Source organism: Panthera pardus, unplaced genomic scaffold (genome assembly GCF_024362965.1).
Source record: "Panthera pardus isolate Hobbes unplaced genomic scaffold, ASM2436296v1 HiC_scaffold_24, whole genome shotgun sequence".
NCBI classification, from domain to species: Eukaryota; Metazoa; Chordata; class Mammalia; order Carnivora; family Felidae; genus Panthera; species Panthera pardus.
This window is the reverse complement of record NW_026526810.1, coordinates 79,075,169-79,089,266: the sequence shown is the minus strand read 5'-3', so window position 1 is coordinate 79,089,266 and position 14,098 is coordinate 79,075,169. Positions and strand designations below refer to the sequence as shown.

Below are 14,098 nucleotides of genomic sequence, written 5' to 3'. Positions count from 1 at the left end.
CGCACCATCCCACAGCCTATCACCAACTCAGTGCTTATCAGTTGGTCCTTCTCCCCAGGACTTGTGGGCAATCCACTATCCAGGACCTTATAGGACCAAGAGGCTTTGCTTGGGGGAAAACTTCCCGCCAATGTCCAAGACCCATTAGGAACCACGCAAGCGCCCAGGGCGCTAGCCTGGCCCCTCTGGGTCTGGGATGGGACCAGGGACCGCCGCACGCCATCCCTGGCTTCAAGCCTGGCACCTCTCTTACGGAGCGGATGCATTCCGGCACCTCGGTTCATGCTCTCCCAGTTAACGCGCGCATTTAGGGAGATGTCCCCTCCCCCTGACCTTTCCCTATCAGAAACCAGACGGTCGCCTCAGCTCAGTCCCCGGGGTTTGCAGAAGGGGGGCAGGAGGAGGAGGAGCTGGGCAGAGGAGGACGGCCCGACTCGGATGCGCCTGCCCTATCACACAGACATCTGTTCTCAGTTTCTTCCTCTTTATGATCGCTACAGATGACAAGGGAAGTAGAGCGGACCGAGGCGGAAAAAAAAAAAGTTATGTCATAAAGATATAAAACGGTGCTGTGACTCACCTGCTCTTAGCCGCAGGTACGGGTTTCGTGGCAGCGTCTCCACTCTGCTAGCCAGGAGCCCAGATAGGCCTAACGTCACTCGGCTAGGTTGACTCAGATGGCCGAGTTTCTAGTGGAGGGGCAAAAGTGGGGCTTTCTCCTTTTGCAAGTCTGAAATCAGGGGAAGGGGTTGGTCTGTATTCTCCAGTCTCCCAGGGTTGAACTTTGGGTCAGTAATCAGGACGGTGGGGGCTGGAAGCGGGCAGAAGAGCAAGAGGGGCGCGGGACGGGGCTGCAGCCGGCGGCCCCTGGAAGGCGGTGGGTCCCCCTGGGGAGGGACCCTGGGGTCATTTAGCTGGCACTGCCCTGCGAGCCGGGGCTCCAACGCCACCGCCCCCAGCCTTTCTCCGGCTGCGCGGGTCCTATCCAGAACCCTCGTTAGCCTGCCCGGCCCCGCCTATTTTTCTTTTTTCCTCTTTCAAAGGGGGTTACCCCCCCCCCAACCCCATTTCCCTCTTCCCCCAGCCTCCGGGCTTAAACCAATTACGCTGCTTTGCAAACAAAGTGAGGGCCGGGTTTGAGGGAGGGGGCTCGGCGGGCGGGGGCGCAGGGGGCGCGCAGTGGCAGCGCCGCTGGGCGGGAGGCGCGGCGGCTGGACTGGCGGGCGGTCGCCTCGCAGGTGCACCTCGGGCTTTGTAGGTGCGAGCGTCTTTGTGCGGCGGACAAATGGGGAGAGGACGAGGAGGTGGGCACTCGAGCGACGTAAGATCCACATCAGCTCAACTGCACTCGTCTCGCAGAGGCCACCCGCTCACTTCCCGCGGAGGCGCTCCCGGGCGCCGCGCTCCGCGGCCGCCGCCTGCCCCCGCCCGCCGCGCCGCCTCCGCCGCGCACGCCGCGCCCCGCAGCGCCTGGCTTCCTCCTTGCTAGGGTGGCGTTGGGCTGGCGCGGGCGTTCGGGTGACTGCAGCTGCTCGGCTCTCCGCCCCCCGCCCTGCGCCGCGCGGCTGCCCCGTCGCTTCGCACAGGGCTGGATGGTTGCATCGGGCAGGGTGGCTCCAGGATGTTAGGGACTGTGAAGATGGAAGGGCATGAGAGCAGCGACTGGAACAGCTACTACGCGGACACACAGGAGGTGAGAGGCGGGCGGCAGGCGGGACGCTCCCGAAGCCGGTGCGGGGGGACGTCCGGCAGGGTGGGCGGCTGGCGGGCTGTGGGCGCCTTCTCCGTGCCATCGCTGCCTGCCCACCCCCAGATGTGATCCCGACCAGGCCTTGGTCGGGCCTTGGAGCCGGATCCGCTGCCCCGCGAGGGAGGCTGGATCTCGGCGCTTGGAGCGGGCCAGAAGGTTTTAGGAAACTGTGGGCTTTTAAAGCACCCTCTCTGGAAAGCACTTGCCTCTTTGCGGAGAGCGAGAGCCGGAACCAGGCCCGGGGTGCCACGGGTTGGCGGGCGGGCGCCGGCACGAGTTGGAGGTAACTTTAGGAAAGACAGAGCTTGTCTGCAGGGCGACCTCTTCCACCCATGGTTGAATTCGAAGATGTCTTCAGATGAAAGCGCGCCGCCGTTAAGTTGAGCGTCTTAATAATGAAACGATTCCGAAATTTTATGAAACTTCTTTAAAAGCCCTGTTTGGGGAGAAGTGTGCTCATTCTACCGTAGAACCGCTGGGTGGCGCTGGTGCGAACTGACTTTTCCTCCAGCACGGCGAACCGGGAACCTGTTTCTCTTCATTGTCCCCTTGGTGGCACGTTCATGTGGTTTATTTTACAATGTGCACAAAGGGATTGTGAGGCAAACCAGGTACAGGCAGGACCACCATCTACTAGAAATATTTCCCTGGAAACAGCTGGCGATTAACCCCCAAAAGTTCACCATTGTTAAAAACACTTAATGATATTGCCTTGGAATAATCTTGGGGAGAAGAAAAGAAAAACAAAAAAAAAAACGAAAGTAAAAAATACTTCAAGACATGGACAGAAAAATGTAGAATCAGGAAATATTTTTATGGTAATTGTTTTATTTAGATTTGTATATTTATATATTTACAAACTTAGCTTGAGTTTATTTGCATACTATAGCAGAGTGTTAAATCTGTACAGATTTTATGTTTTCAAATGGAATTGTATTTGCTGATGAAAAAATTTATATTATTTTTATTAAATTATCAGAAGTTCTTATGTTTCTGACTGTATACTTTTAACATATATAGTGCATTCCCAAATTGCTGTTGATAAGGGTTTTCTCCTACTGTTGGCTTAAAAATGAGCTCAGAATTCTTCCTCGGGTTTAATTCAATGCACTCATCTTGACCCACTAGTCAATGAAGTCCCCTATGGAAAGAGCTTCCTTATAGGTTAAAGCTGAGAATTGGGAAATAGAATAGCATTAAGAGAAAGTAAGTCGACTTTGATTTAGAAATTTACAGTGAGATTTTAAAGCCAGTTTTTGAAATGATCCGCAGCAACATAACAGTATGTGAAACAAAATAGATTATACCAACAAACTGTGTCACCAAAATTTTTAAATGTTATGGGGCTGAAAATAGATAACGAAATTGATGCAAGTTTTTGAATGTCTTAAAGAGATGTACATGTGAAGTCATGCTAAAGTTAAGTGTAGTGCATTGATATCATTAATCACCCCTCCCTGCCCCTTCTCTTCTTGTAGATCTATTTTTAATTTTTCTCCAAACTTATTTAACTTGAGTTTCTTTCCCTTTTAATATTACAGTTGCTACAAGTAGATGGGAAACACTACTCGTAAATATTATAACAAAGTCACCATTTGGGGAAAAAAAATGCTAAGGGTGTATAAAGCCAGTTGTTGAGAAATGGATGGGTCATACGGCCATGAATGATTAGTCCTATCAGGGGGAGTTTAATTAACAGCCACCCCGTACAACAGAGTGCTACGCGGTCAGCTCAGGCTTAGGCAAGATACGCACAGAGCTGGTGTTTCTGTTGCACATCCCCAGGCTGCACCGCCTTTTTTCTCTAGTTTGGTTAAAACTCCTTTTAACCAAAAGGGCTTTGCTGAGGCCGGCCTGGGGTGGAGACTGGGATACCAACTGGCGTGGATGGGGTAGGCGATGGAGGGACCCCAGAAGCCGGCCCCTGGGCCTGGCATGTAAGGCGATTACACATCTTCCTGGGGACATATTTTCTGTGAGCGCTTCTCTTTCATGCCTGCCGCGATAGGATTTTTCCCCTGCCGCGCAAGACATTTTTTTGCTCTTTCTAGGGAGGGCGCCTGACGGTTTGCCCCGGGTGGGGGGTCCTATGCTTTGCAGAAATGCTCTCTGCAAATCTCCGGGTTTGCCCCGGGAGGATCGGCCGTCCGCGCCCACCACTAACTCCGCCCTTTGGGGCCTCTTCACTTGCTATCTCTGCTCCAGGCCTACTCCTCGGTCCCCGTCAGCAACATGAACTCGGGCCTGGGCTCTATGAACTCCATGAACACCTACATGACCATGAACACCATGACCACCAGCGGCAACATGACCCCAGCTTCGTTCAACATGTCCTACGCAAACCCGGGCCTGGGCGCCGGCCTGAGTCCGGGCGCGGTGGCTGGCATGCCAGGAGGCTCCGCGGGCGCCATGAACAGCATGACGGCTGCGGGCGTGACGGCCATGGGGACAACGCTGAGCCCCGGCGGCATGGGCGCCATGGGCGCGCAGCCCGCGGCCTCCATGAACGGCCTGAGCCCCTACGCCGCTGCCATGAACCCGTGCATGAGCCCCATGGCGTACGCGCCGTCCAACCTGGGCCGCAGCCGAGCGAGTGGCAGCGGCGACGCCAAGACTTTCAAGCGCAGCTACCCGCACGCCAAGCCGCCCTACTCGTACATCTCGCTCATCACCATGGCCATCCAGCAGGCGCCCAGCAAGATGCTCACGCTAAGCGAGATCTACCAGTGGATCATGGACCTCTTCCCTTATTACCGGCAGAACCAGCAACGTTGGCAGAACTCCATCCGGCACTCGCTGTCCTTCAACGACTGCTTCGTCAAAGTGGCGCGATCCCCGGACAAGCCAGGCAAAGGCTCCTACTGGACGCTGCACCCGGACTCCGGCAACATGTTTGAGAACGGTTGTTACTTGCGCCGACAGAAGCGCTTCAAGTGTGAGAAGCAGCCAGGGGCCGGGGGCGGAAGCGGGAGCGGAGGTGGCGGCGGCGGCGGCGGCGGCGGCGGCGCCAAGGGCGGCCCGGAGAGCCGCAAGGACCCCTCGAGCGCCGCCAACCCCAGTGCCAATTCTCCCCTTCATCGGGGCGTGCACGGTAAGGCGGGCCAGCTAGAGGGCGCGCCGGCCCCCGGGCCGGCTGCCAGCCCCCAGACTCTGGACCACAGCGGGGCGACAGCGACAGGGGGCGCCTCGGAGTTGAAGACTCCAGCCTCCTCGGCGGCGCCCCCGATCAGCTCTGGGCCAGGGGCACTGGTTTCTGTGCCTCCCTCCCACCCGGCGCATGGCCTGGCACCCCATGAGTCCCAGCTGCACCTGAAAGGGGACCCCCACTATTCCTTCAACCACCCCTTTTCCATCAACAACCTCATGTCCTCCTCGGAGCAGCAGCACAAGCTGGACTTCAAGGCGTACGAGCAGGCACTACAGTACTCGCCCTATGGCGCTGCGTTGCCCGCCAGCCTGCCGCTCGGCAGCGCCTCGGTGGCCACCAGGAGCCCCATCGAGCCCTCAGCCCTGGAGCCAGCGTACTACCAAGGTGTGTATTCCAGACCCGTCCTAAACACTTCCTAGCTCCCTGGGACTGGGGGTTTGTCTGGCATGGCCATGCTGGTAGCAAGAGAGAGAGACACACAGAGAAAATCAACAGCAAACCAAACCACACATATCGAGCCGACAACAGCATAATAAAATCCCAACTATTTTTATTTCTTTTTTTTGTGTGTGTGTGCACAATCTTTTCCCCAGTGCAAAGGACTGTTACTTTGTTATTGTATTCAAAATGCCTTGTGTATATTATTACAAAGAAAACCCATCCCAAACCAACAAAAAATTTTTTCCTGCCAAGTTTAACGATCCACAAATGTATATATAAAATCTTCCTATTTCCTTATTCCTGTCCCTTCCCTCTTTCCCCTCCAGACACATTCCAGTCTGTGCAGGGTTTATTTAAAAAAAAAAGAAGAAGAAAGATGGTCAAACTTGTAAAATATTTGTTTGTGCTTCCCCCCCTTCCACCACCTGACCTCTCCACAAGTTTACAGGTCTATGGCAATACTCTTAACCATAAGAACTGAAAGAGTGAAGAAACAAGTAGACACTAGGGACTATTAAAAGTATTTGAAGGACAATACTGCTGTTATGCAGCAAAACATAAACTGATTATAAACATCAGAGCCATTTATTATTCAGCTTACATTTCTGATACATTCAGATATGGAATACATATATATTATGTACGAACTTATTTATGCACATGTTCAGATATGTAAACATCCTCCATATATTTGCATAACATATAGAAGTAATACGTAGGTGTTATACATGCTACATTTTCAAGAGTTGCCTGACCAAGAAGTTACAAAGACACCCCTCTCCCTTGTCCTCTCTACCCACATATAGCCCTGGGAATCAATTCCTCAAGAATTGCAATCCTCAATAACTCTGCTCCTTGCTTTGCAGAGTGCCATTGTCATGCCATTCTGAGGTCACAGAACATGTATAAAATTAGCTTCTCTGTATCTATACCATTTAAATAATATTTTTTTCCAGGAAAAAGGGAATATTACAATGTTGGAGGAGAGATAAGTTATAGGGAGTGGTATTTCAAAATTTGGTCCAAGATCCCAAAATCCAATTGATTGTGGCCATTTTAATTATTGCCATCATGTGCTTGTTTCATTCAGTGTTAATGCACTTTTCACAGCTGGACATGGTGTTAGTATAGCCAGACGGGTTTCATTCTTCTTTGCTTTCTCAATGTTAATTTATTGCATGGTTTATTCCTTTTTTTTTCTTTATAGTTGAAATTACTTTAAATGATGGTTAAAATTACAAATTAAAAATGTTAATTTTATCAATGTGATTGTAATTAAAATATTTTGATTTAAATAACAAAAATGATAAATTTTAAGCCGTGGAATATGTTCTTGATCATTTGCAGTTAAGGACTTTAAATAAATCAAATGTTAACAAAAAAAAGTATTTCTGTTATTTTCCTTAATTAAGTCCAAAATAGGAATTATGATTATGATATTTTGCAAAGTCCGGCACTGAATATAAATGGCAAAAAAGAAAATGATCTAAAACAAAATTGTTTTGTTTATGTTTATTACATGAACTTGAGGCTAGTAAAAAGCAGTTACAGTAATTCAATAAAAGTGGGTAGATAAATTGATGTGATATCCCAAGAATTGAGATTTTTAAGATTGTTTATTCCCGGTAATGTTTACTTCAGTTTTTGAGATGAGCTTAAGCCTTCTATGTTTCCTTTGAGCCTGTCCACAATGAAATCAAATTCATTAATATAACTATAGTGCCCCCTTCCTCAATGTATAATTTTCCTTTATCTGAGAAGTATTCTAGGAGAATAAAATATCATATGTGGCTGATAAAATTAAGTTGTCCACAACAAAGAATCCTGAACTCTCTCCCTCTCTTTTTTTTTTTCCATTAAAAGAGAAACAAAACTCAACCATCATGGTTGCTTTGGAGGGGGTGAAGGGGAGGCAAGTTAATTCACTCCTGCAGGGGAAGCTTTGTGCCATCAGGACATTTCAGGGTAGCTGCTATTTTGTATTTTGTGAAGATACTTCTAAAAATACGGTTTCTAAAAATATCATTCCTGAGAACTTAAAGCTGATTTGTTAGCCTTCTAAGAAGCTTTTAAATGCAACTTCACACCCCTACAGTTGCTTGAGATCACAAAATCATTAATCTCCTTTGATAGTAGGCTCACTTTCCAGTCCACCTATTTCTTTGTAAGTCTTGTTCGGATTGACATCAACAATAACAACACCAGCCCAAGCAGAGGCTAGCCTGCCTGAGCCCCTGTGTATGAACTCCATCCTCGCCAAGGCTTGAACTTGGACAGCCTTTACTTTGATCGCCCCACTCCACACTGCGGACAAGATAAAAAGAGCTGTGTGAGTCCCTTAATTATCGCGTAATTGCCTCCCCAGATGAGAGAAGGGGTGGCGTGTAGCACTTGAGAAAAATCCAGAAATCCAAGCCCTCCCCCCCCCACACACACTTCAGCTAATGAAAGGAGGAGAGAGAAATAACTGGTTTGAATAATTTCAAAACCTAATTTAGAGGCCTCTAGGGAGGACATTAAAGTCCCAAAGAGAGGAAAAAGCTTTCAATCTCAATAGTTACTTATATTTATATAGCAGGTAAACAAAAGTTGGTAAATTCGAAGTCCAAATGTGATATGAGGGCGTGAGTTTGGGCCTAGGAATTTTACCAGCCGCACTGAATCTAAATCGTCTACCCCTCGGTGATGTTCCCTTCCTCTCTTTAACAAATTAGCAATATCAATGTTTTGCTTCACCCTCTGGGCTTAAGTCGGCCTTAGCTCTCTGTAACTTGGCAAAGACTTTTTCTAGGCTTGCGGGGGGCGAGGCGCCGTGGGCTGACCATAGAGGCTACTTTGGAAATCTGCCTGAGAAGCTAGCACGGTGGATCTCGGGGAGCTGGTCTCGTGGGGTTCCCAGGCGATTTTCCGCCACCTCTGGGCAGTAAACCGCCCCCTCCCCCCTCCCCGGGCACCTTGCGCGCGCTCTGCAACGTCTGGCCGAGGTGATCTGCGCCCCGCGCGTTAGGTTGTGCGCCGTTTAGGGCAAAGGCAGCCGGTTGCCCGGGAAGAGGGACAGAGCAGGCCCGCAAGCATCTCGGGGTGACAAGTGCAGTTAGTTCTTCATTGTTTGGGCATTTTCCCCTCCTAGCGAATAAATCTTCTGTTGAGCCCGAGACCTAAAAGTCAACAAAGAAGGCCAGGCGTCGCTTTACCGCTACTGTGGCCCAACGCCCGCGTTGCCGCGGCTGCTCCCGCTGCGTAATCCCTTCCTCGGAAACCCGGACACACAAACGCCGGAACGCCCGGGGCTGGGGCGCCGCGCCCCAGGGCCAGGAGGAAAACATCTGTGGTTCCGAGGGAGTGCTGGGACCCTCCTCGAGCGCGGCACCTTCTCGTGACCCCCACCCGCCCCCCCTTTTCGTCGTCGAGTTTCTGTATTTCTTCACCTCGGACACTCCCGTAGATGAGGGCCGGAAAGGGGATGCTGACCGCTCAGCCGCGGGCCACCGGGCTCGCTTTATTTAGGAATTTCCCTCGTGGTGGGGGAGGGGTCTCCGGATGGGGCGGGAGGGAGTGAGAAGAAAAAAAAACCAAAAAACAAAACCCTTCCTACAGACCCTAGAGCAAAGCTGCCGAGGCCCTCCGATGCAGTGACGACGCCACCACTGAGCACTTTTGGAAAAAAACAAAACTGTTTTGGGAGTGAGTGGAGTCCAGGGGAAGAGAACTTTACATGTAACTTTCACCTGGTTCTGGGACTGACGCATTTTTTAAATTGCTATAAAGAGAAGAAGACAACTAAACACAGATAGGGAAGAAGAAAAGCTCACCAGAAACTACACAACTTAGAAGTGTTCCCAAGTAGAAGGCAGCTCGGTCTGTTTCTACATGATGGCTATTACAGTGTGTACGTCACAAATAAAATGTAATTTCCATTGTCCCTTCTTGAACTCTTCATAGCAGAATAAGCTGGTGAGAATTATTAAGGGAGGAGGGATTAAACAAACAATCCTATTAAAGTTCTTAACTTCTGTTTTCATTTTCTGAAGCCTAGAATACTCAACTGATTTCACTGAAAGCATACAAAAAAACATTGTTTTTCTCAGGAGTCTAACAGATTTGAATGATCTACAGCTTAAGAGTTCCTGGAGTGATAAAATGTAAAAATTTTGTTTTGGCACTTTGAAAAATTGATCTCAGTTCCACAAAAATGCTTATTCAGTTTCTTTGCAAAAACTTCTGCGATCAATTCAAATTCCTTTCAATGCAGACCAAAGTAGGAGACCTGTAGCCCAAATTAATTAACCTTTCCTTAAGATCAATTGGTTTTCTGTTGATTTAGCAGTAATAATGTAGAACATTTAGCTATAATGTATTTTAATGTGATACTTCAATATGTCAAGAGGAAATACTCATTGAAAAGATAAAATTGCTTAAATTATTTAATAGATGTTTAATAAATTTGTAGAAATATTTTATTTTCAAAAATTAACTCTTAATCGCTTATTTGAATTGTAGTAAAATGTGTTTTGCAACTAAATGGAGTTAAGATAATGTCTAATTAGTTCGAGATAATTATGTGCAAAAAGTTGACTATTTGTAAACTACCTTGGACAAAATAGGTCAATAAATTATGCAGAGATTTAGAAATAAGATTTTCTCAAATACAAAGAATCATTAACATCAATAGAAACTCATGAGAGTAAGAGTGTAATAAAATGAAACAAGTTGGAAGATTCTACAACCTTTTATGTAGAAACAGAATCTATTTGGGGAGATATAAGGTGTGTTGTTTTTTACAGCAGCCATTTCTGCAAGTTTTATTTTCTACCACTGGTCCTATTTGGTGTATCCAAATAACATTTAACAGATTACTTTAAATGTTCTGGGTTTTTTTCTTCCAAATAGTTACATTTAGGGCCATAATGGTTTCATTGGTGTCTCTCTTTTAGCTCCCAGTCTAGCTGGGTTCACTGAACTTTGGACCCTGCAGACTGCAACCCTCACCACCCCCGACTCCAGCCATCATTCTGGCAAGCAGTATGGAGTTGGAGAATACCCATGCATTTCAATTTTAACGTGTACAATGCATACATTTTCTTACTATAAACATTTTTTAAAAACCTGACAAGAGGGAAATCCTCACTTGCTACCTTTCTCTAACTTCTTCATTTCTCCAGTTCTGTCAGCTATGACTACAGAGCAAAAAAAGCAGAGCTCATGGTAAGCACAAGCTCTCCTCTGTAGCCCAAGAAAGTGAGAAGCCACCTTCTTTCTAGATGCCACTTCTATATGTTCCACTCAATGTAAAGTATAAAAGCAGAATATTCTCCCTCAAAATCTGGGAAGGAAAAGGCTTAAATGAAATAGGTGCTTGGGGACCTCCAAATCCAGGTGGGATGCTGGTCAAGTCCCATCAAGATCAAGTTCAGAGCGGCCAGTACTAAGGCAGGCCTGACTCCCAGTTCTAAGTGTGAGGTTTCCCTTGGTTGACTTTATATTTCTCTCCTCAAGATTACATCACGGTCTTTTTGAAAAAAAATCCCTGAAACCCAGAAAAACAACCTGGAAATACCCCCCAAAGGACTACTTCGAAATAGGGAACAATGCATTCAACCGGAAATCTCTTTAGTTTCTTTCCTCTCTCCCATGAAATTTTAGTTACTCCTTTGCTTGTCTAATCATGTCCTAGGTCAGTTGTTGTTGTTTTTTCCCTTTCTTTCACACCAAAGAGCTGGTATTTTAAAACACAACCAATATAATGAGAACTGTAAGGGGTTTCGTGGTGGTTTGTTTCGTTTATATATTTAACTTTAAGGACCCATTATGCACGAGGGAGGTAGGAGGCTCCCATTTAGTGCTACACTCTTAGAGAGCTGGTTTTCTTTGCGCGATCCAGTTGACCGATGCATTTTTGGAACGTTCCCCTAGCTCTGGGTCCCACCTGGGAGCCTTGCGCTTCTTCACTCCCATAGCCCAGCCACAACCGCCTAACCCAACGTCTGCTTAGCCGGAGCGCCAACTCCCGCCGCGTCTTTCACCGCTTTTGCCTGGGTGGAGGCCGATTCATCAGCTCAAACTGCAACGAGCCGTGTTGCGGCGCAGGGCAACGTCCAGGTTTCCTCACCTCTCCCCGGAGTCACACTGCCTTCTGCCGACACGCGCTTCCTTTGTGTTATGCCTGGCTAATATATTAATGGGGCGGATAACCCGGATCCTTTGTGGGGGGTAGCGGGGGGAGGGGTGGAGACCGGGAAGGGAACGGAACAGCTCCAGTCGCTGACCCTTGGGCCGGAGTTCAGAGGAGGGAGGGTTGGCGGAGGGGGGCGCGGGATGCGAATGGAGGTGAGGAAAGTTCACGTTAAGGGCACTGAAAGTAAACTTAATTACCTTCGTGCAACAAGTTTTTGGAAAAGGTGGTCTGGTGCTAATGTCCTGTGCTGGGTTCAGAATTGCGAGGCGGGACGCCGCGCACGCTGGAGAAACCGCCCGGCTGGCTGAGCGGGCCGCGCGCCTGCTGCTGGGTGTCCGCCTGCCCTCCCGTGGTCCCCTCACCCCCGCCGGGAGCCCGGTCGCGCTGCGCGGTGCCGAGTCACAGGCGCAGAATCTTAACTGCGTGTGGCACGGCTGGCCCTCTCGGAGGGGAACGCCTTCGCAGACTCATCGAGCTCTAGCTAAGCCGGATACCTTAGTTGCTCGGTTCTGATGGTTGAAAACCAGGCTCGCTGCGCTCCCAAGACCCTTGCCGTCCCCACCCTCACCTAAAAAGGGCCGGCCTCCCGGTCAGAGGTCTTCACTGATCACCCATAGATGATGGGACCCCCGCGTCACGCCACGAAGTGGGCGCGAGAAACGGAGACCTTGCGGCCCCGGGGGGACGCGGCTTCTGGGTGCGGGCCTTGTCCCTGCCTCCCAGGCTGCTGGCGCGGTGGGGCCCCCTCCCCGCCAGGCCTGCCGCCCCGCCCGCCAGACGGTGCCCGGGCGCCCCGAGACATATGCTGCCCGCAGGCCGCGCGGCCCGACGTGGTGCTCATTGCCGAGGCGGTTCTCAGCCCATCAAAAGCCCAGGCTTTCTTCAGCCGTATGGGCCGCGAGGTGAACAACAATGGCCGGGCCCCTTCACTTCAAAAGCGGCGATCAGGGGAAAGGCTCCCCCACAGAATTTTTTTTTTTTTTTTTCTCCTCCACAGCCTTTCATTCCTAGTTTAAAAAAAAAAAAAAAAAAAAAAAAGGCATCAGCAACTCCAGGGCCCGGGCGAGCCTAATGCCCTTTGATGGGGATTGAATTCATTATCTCCAATAACACAATTGTGCTTGGCCAACGAAAAGAGCAAAGCAGGGCTCTATCCAGCCCGAGGGGCCCGGCCGGGCGGGGCGGGCGGGCGAAGCGCGCTCCTGGGACCAGCTCCGAGGCGCGGACTCCGCCGGCCCGGCCCGGGCTCGGGCTGCCCCAGGGCGCGGGCCCGCCCCGAGGCTGCAGGACGGGCGGCGCCGCCCGAGGAGACTGCGCCGGGAGGGGGCGGGGCGGCACTCTCGTTTGATTTATTTTTCGTGTCTCCCTTTGCAGTCATTCCCCGAGGGCCGCCTCGAGGGCTGGGTGTTTATTCTCCTTCCTCCGCGGCTCCGGTTGCAGAGCCGTCCCTGGCGCCCGAGGCGTGCAGGCCTGAAAGGCCGCCAGGCGCCCCCGGCCGAGCGCAAAGGGCTCCCGGCATCCCGGCCGCGCCGCCCAGTCCCGGTGCCCGTGGTTCGGAGCCAGCTTTACTTTCAACCTAGCACCGATAAACGGGGATTTCAATCGCCCCTGCTCTGGAGTCATTTTCTGCTGATGCTCTCCACACCCGCTTTCACGCCAGCCACCCGCACTGATCGCACAACGGCGCCTCGGCGGTCTTGGCCGAGGCCGGGGCACCGCGTCCCGCATCCGGGCGCAGGGTCCCGGTGCCGGTGCCGGGGGTGCTGCACCACCCTATTTGCTTCCGGCTGCGTGGACACTGCGCCCGGGACCGCGACTTGGACGTCAGCGCCTCCTCCCGGGTTCCACTGGCATGCTTGCCCTTTCAGACACCTCTAGCCTCTGCTTCTCTGCTATCCTGAGTGAACGGAGGTGAAAACAGACTAAAACAGGCAGTATCACGTGCCTTGACCCAGGGTGTGTGTGTGTGTGTGTGTGTGTGTGTGTGTGTGTGTGTGACACAGAGCAGTGAGAGGCAGAGACAGAGGGAAATTCCCTAAGAATCATGATCCAAGAAGACCTCTATAGTTTAGTGTCTAAAATACGACTTTCAGTCATCATTACTGGGTATTCTTCCTACACAATCCTGTTTGCCCCCCTCACCATTACTGAGGAAGGTATGTATTGCAGTTTTATGTCAGTCAGATAAAGAATAATAAAACTTAAAGTGGTTTGGGTTTTTTGTTTTGCAACAACACTTATGGAACGTTGGTAGGAACCATGGATTAGGATTAGTAGTTCCTTGCCAATTTGTCATGAGTATGCCAATCTTCAAGTGATGGATTCCTTGCCTTTCTCTTCAGGGAATTAGACACACACACACACACACACACACACACACACCCTACAGTATACATGTGCTGGCTCTAATATATAGAGTGTACACATACAATTAAATATCTGATTTAGGGGAGCATCTATGAGACCTTGGCATCTACAAAACTGTCCCCAAAGCATGAAATCAATAAAGTGATCTGCTGATTTGAGTAAAGCAAGAAAAGCATTTCAGATTAATATTTTCAGCTAGGTATTATTCTCATCAGGA

At 50.1% G+C, this 14,098-nt stretch overlaps 1 protein-coding gene across 3 annotated transcripts; it reads left to right on the top strand.

The window, feature by feature from the left end:
- Positions 1-1,164: 1,164 nt before the first annotated feature.
- FOXA1 (forkhead box A1) lies at positions 1,165-10,643 on the top strand. Of its 3 annotated transcripts, none has more exons than XM_019426106.2 (3): positions 1,165-1,693; positions 3,956-5,282; positions 10,274-10,639. In XM_019426106.2, exons 1-3 carry the CDS (start codon positions 1,622-1,624, stop codon positions 10,447-10,449), a joined length of 1,575 nt encoding a protein of 524 aa, XP_019281651.2. In that variant the 5' UTR covers positions 1,165-1,621; the 3' UTR covers positions 10,450-10,639. The 3 variants fall into 3 exon arrangements, with proteins under 3 accessions (XP_019281651.2, XP_019281653.1, XP_019281652.2); XM_019426107.2 differs by lacking the exon at positions 1,165-1,693 and adding an exon at positions 2,707-3,687 and having other exon boundaries at positions 10,274-10,643; XM_019426108.2 differs by lacking the exon at positions 10,274-10,639 and having other exon boundaries at positions 1,188-1,693; positions 3,956-5,710.
- Positions 10,644-14,098: the final 3,455 nt, after the last annotated feature.

Coding starts and splice junctions, on each gene's coding strand:
- FOXA1 (XM_019426106.2), top strand. CDS start 1,622: ATGTTAGGGACTGTGAAGATGGAAGGGCATGAGAGCAGCGACTGGAAC. Junction 1,694..3,955: donor ACTACGCGGACACACAGGAG/GTGAGAGGCGGG, acceptor TCTCTGCTCCAG/GCCTACTCCTCGGTCCCCGT. Junction 5,283..10,273: donor GGAGCCAGCGTACTACCAAG/GTGTGTATTCCA, acceptor TCTCTCTTTTAG/CTCCCAGTCTAGCTGGGTTC.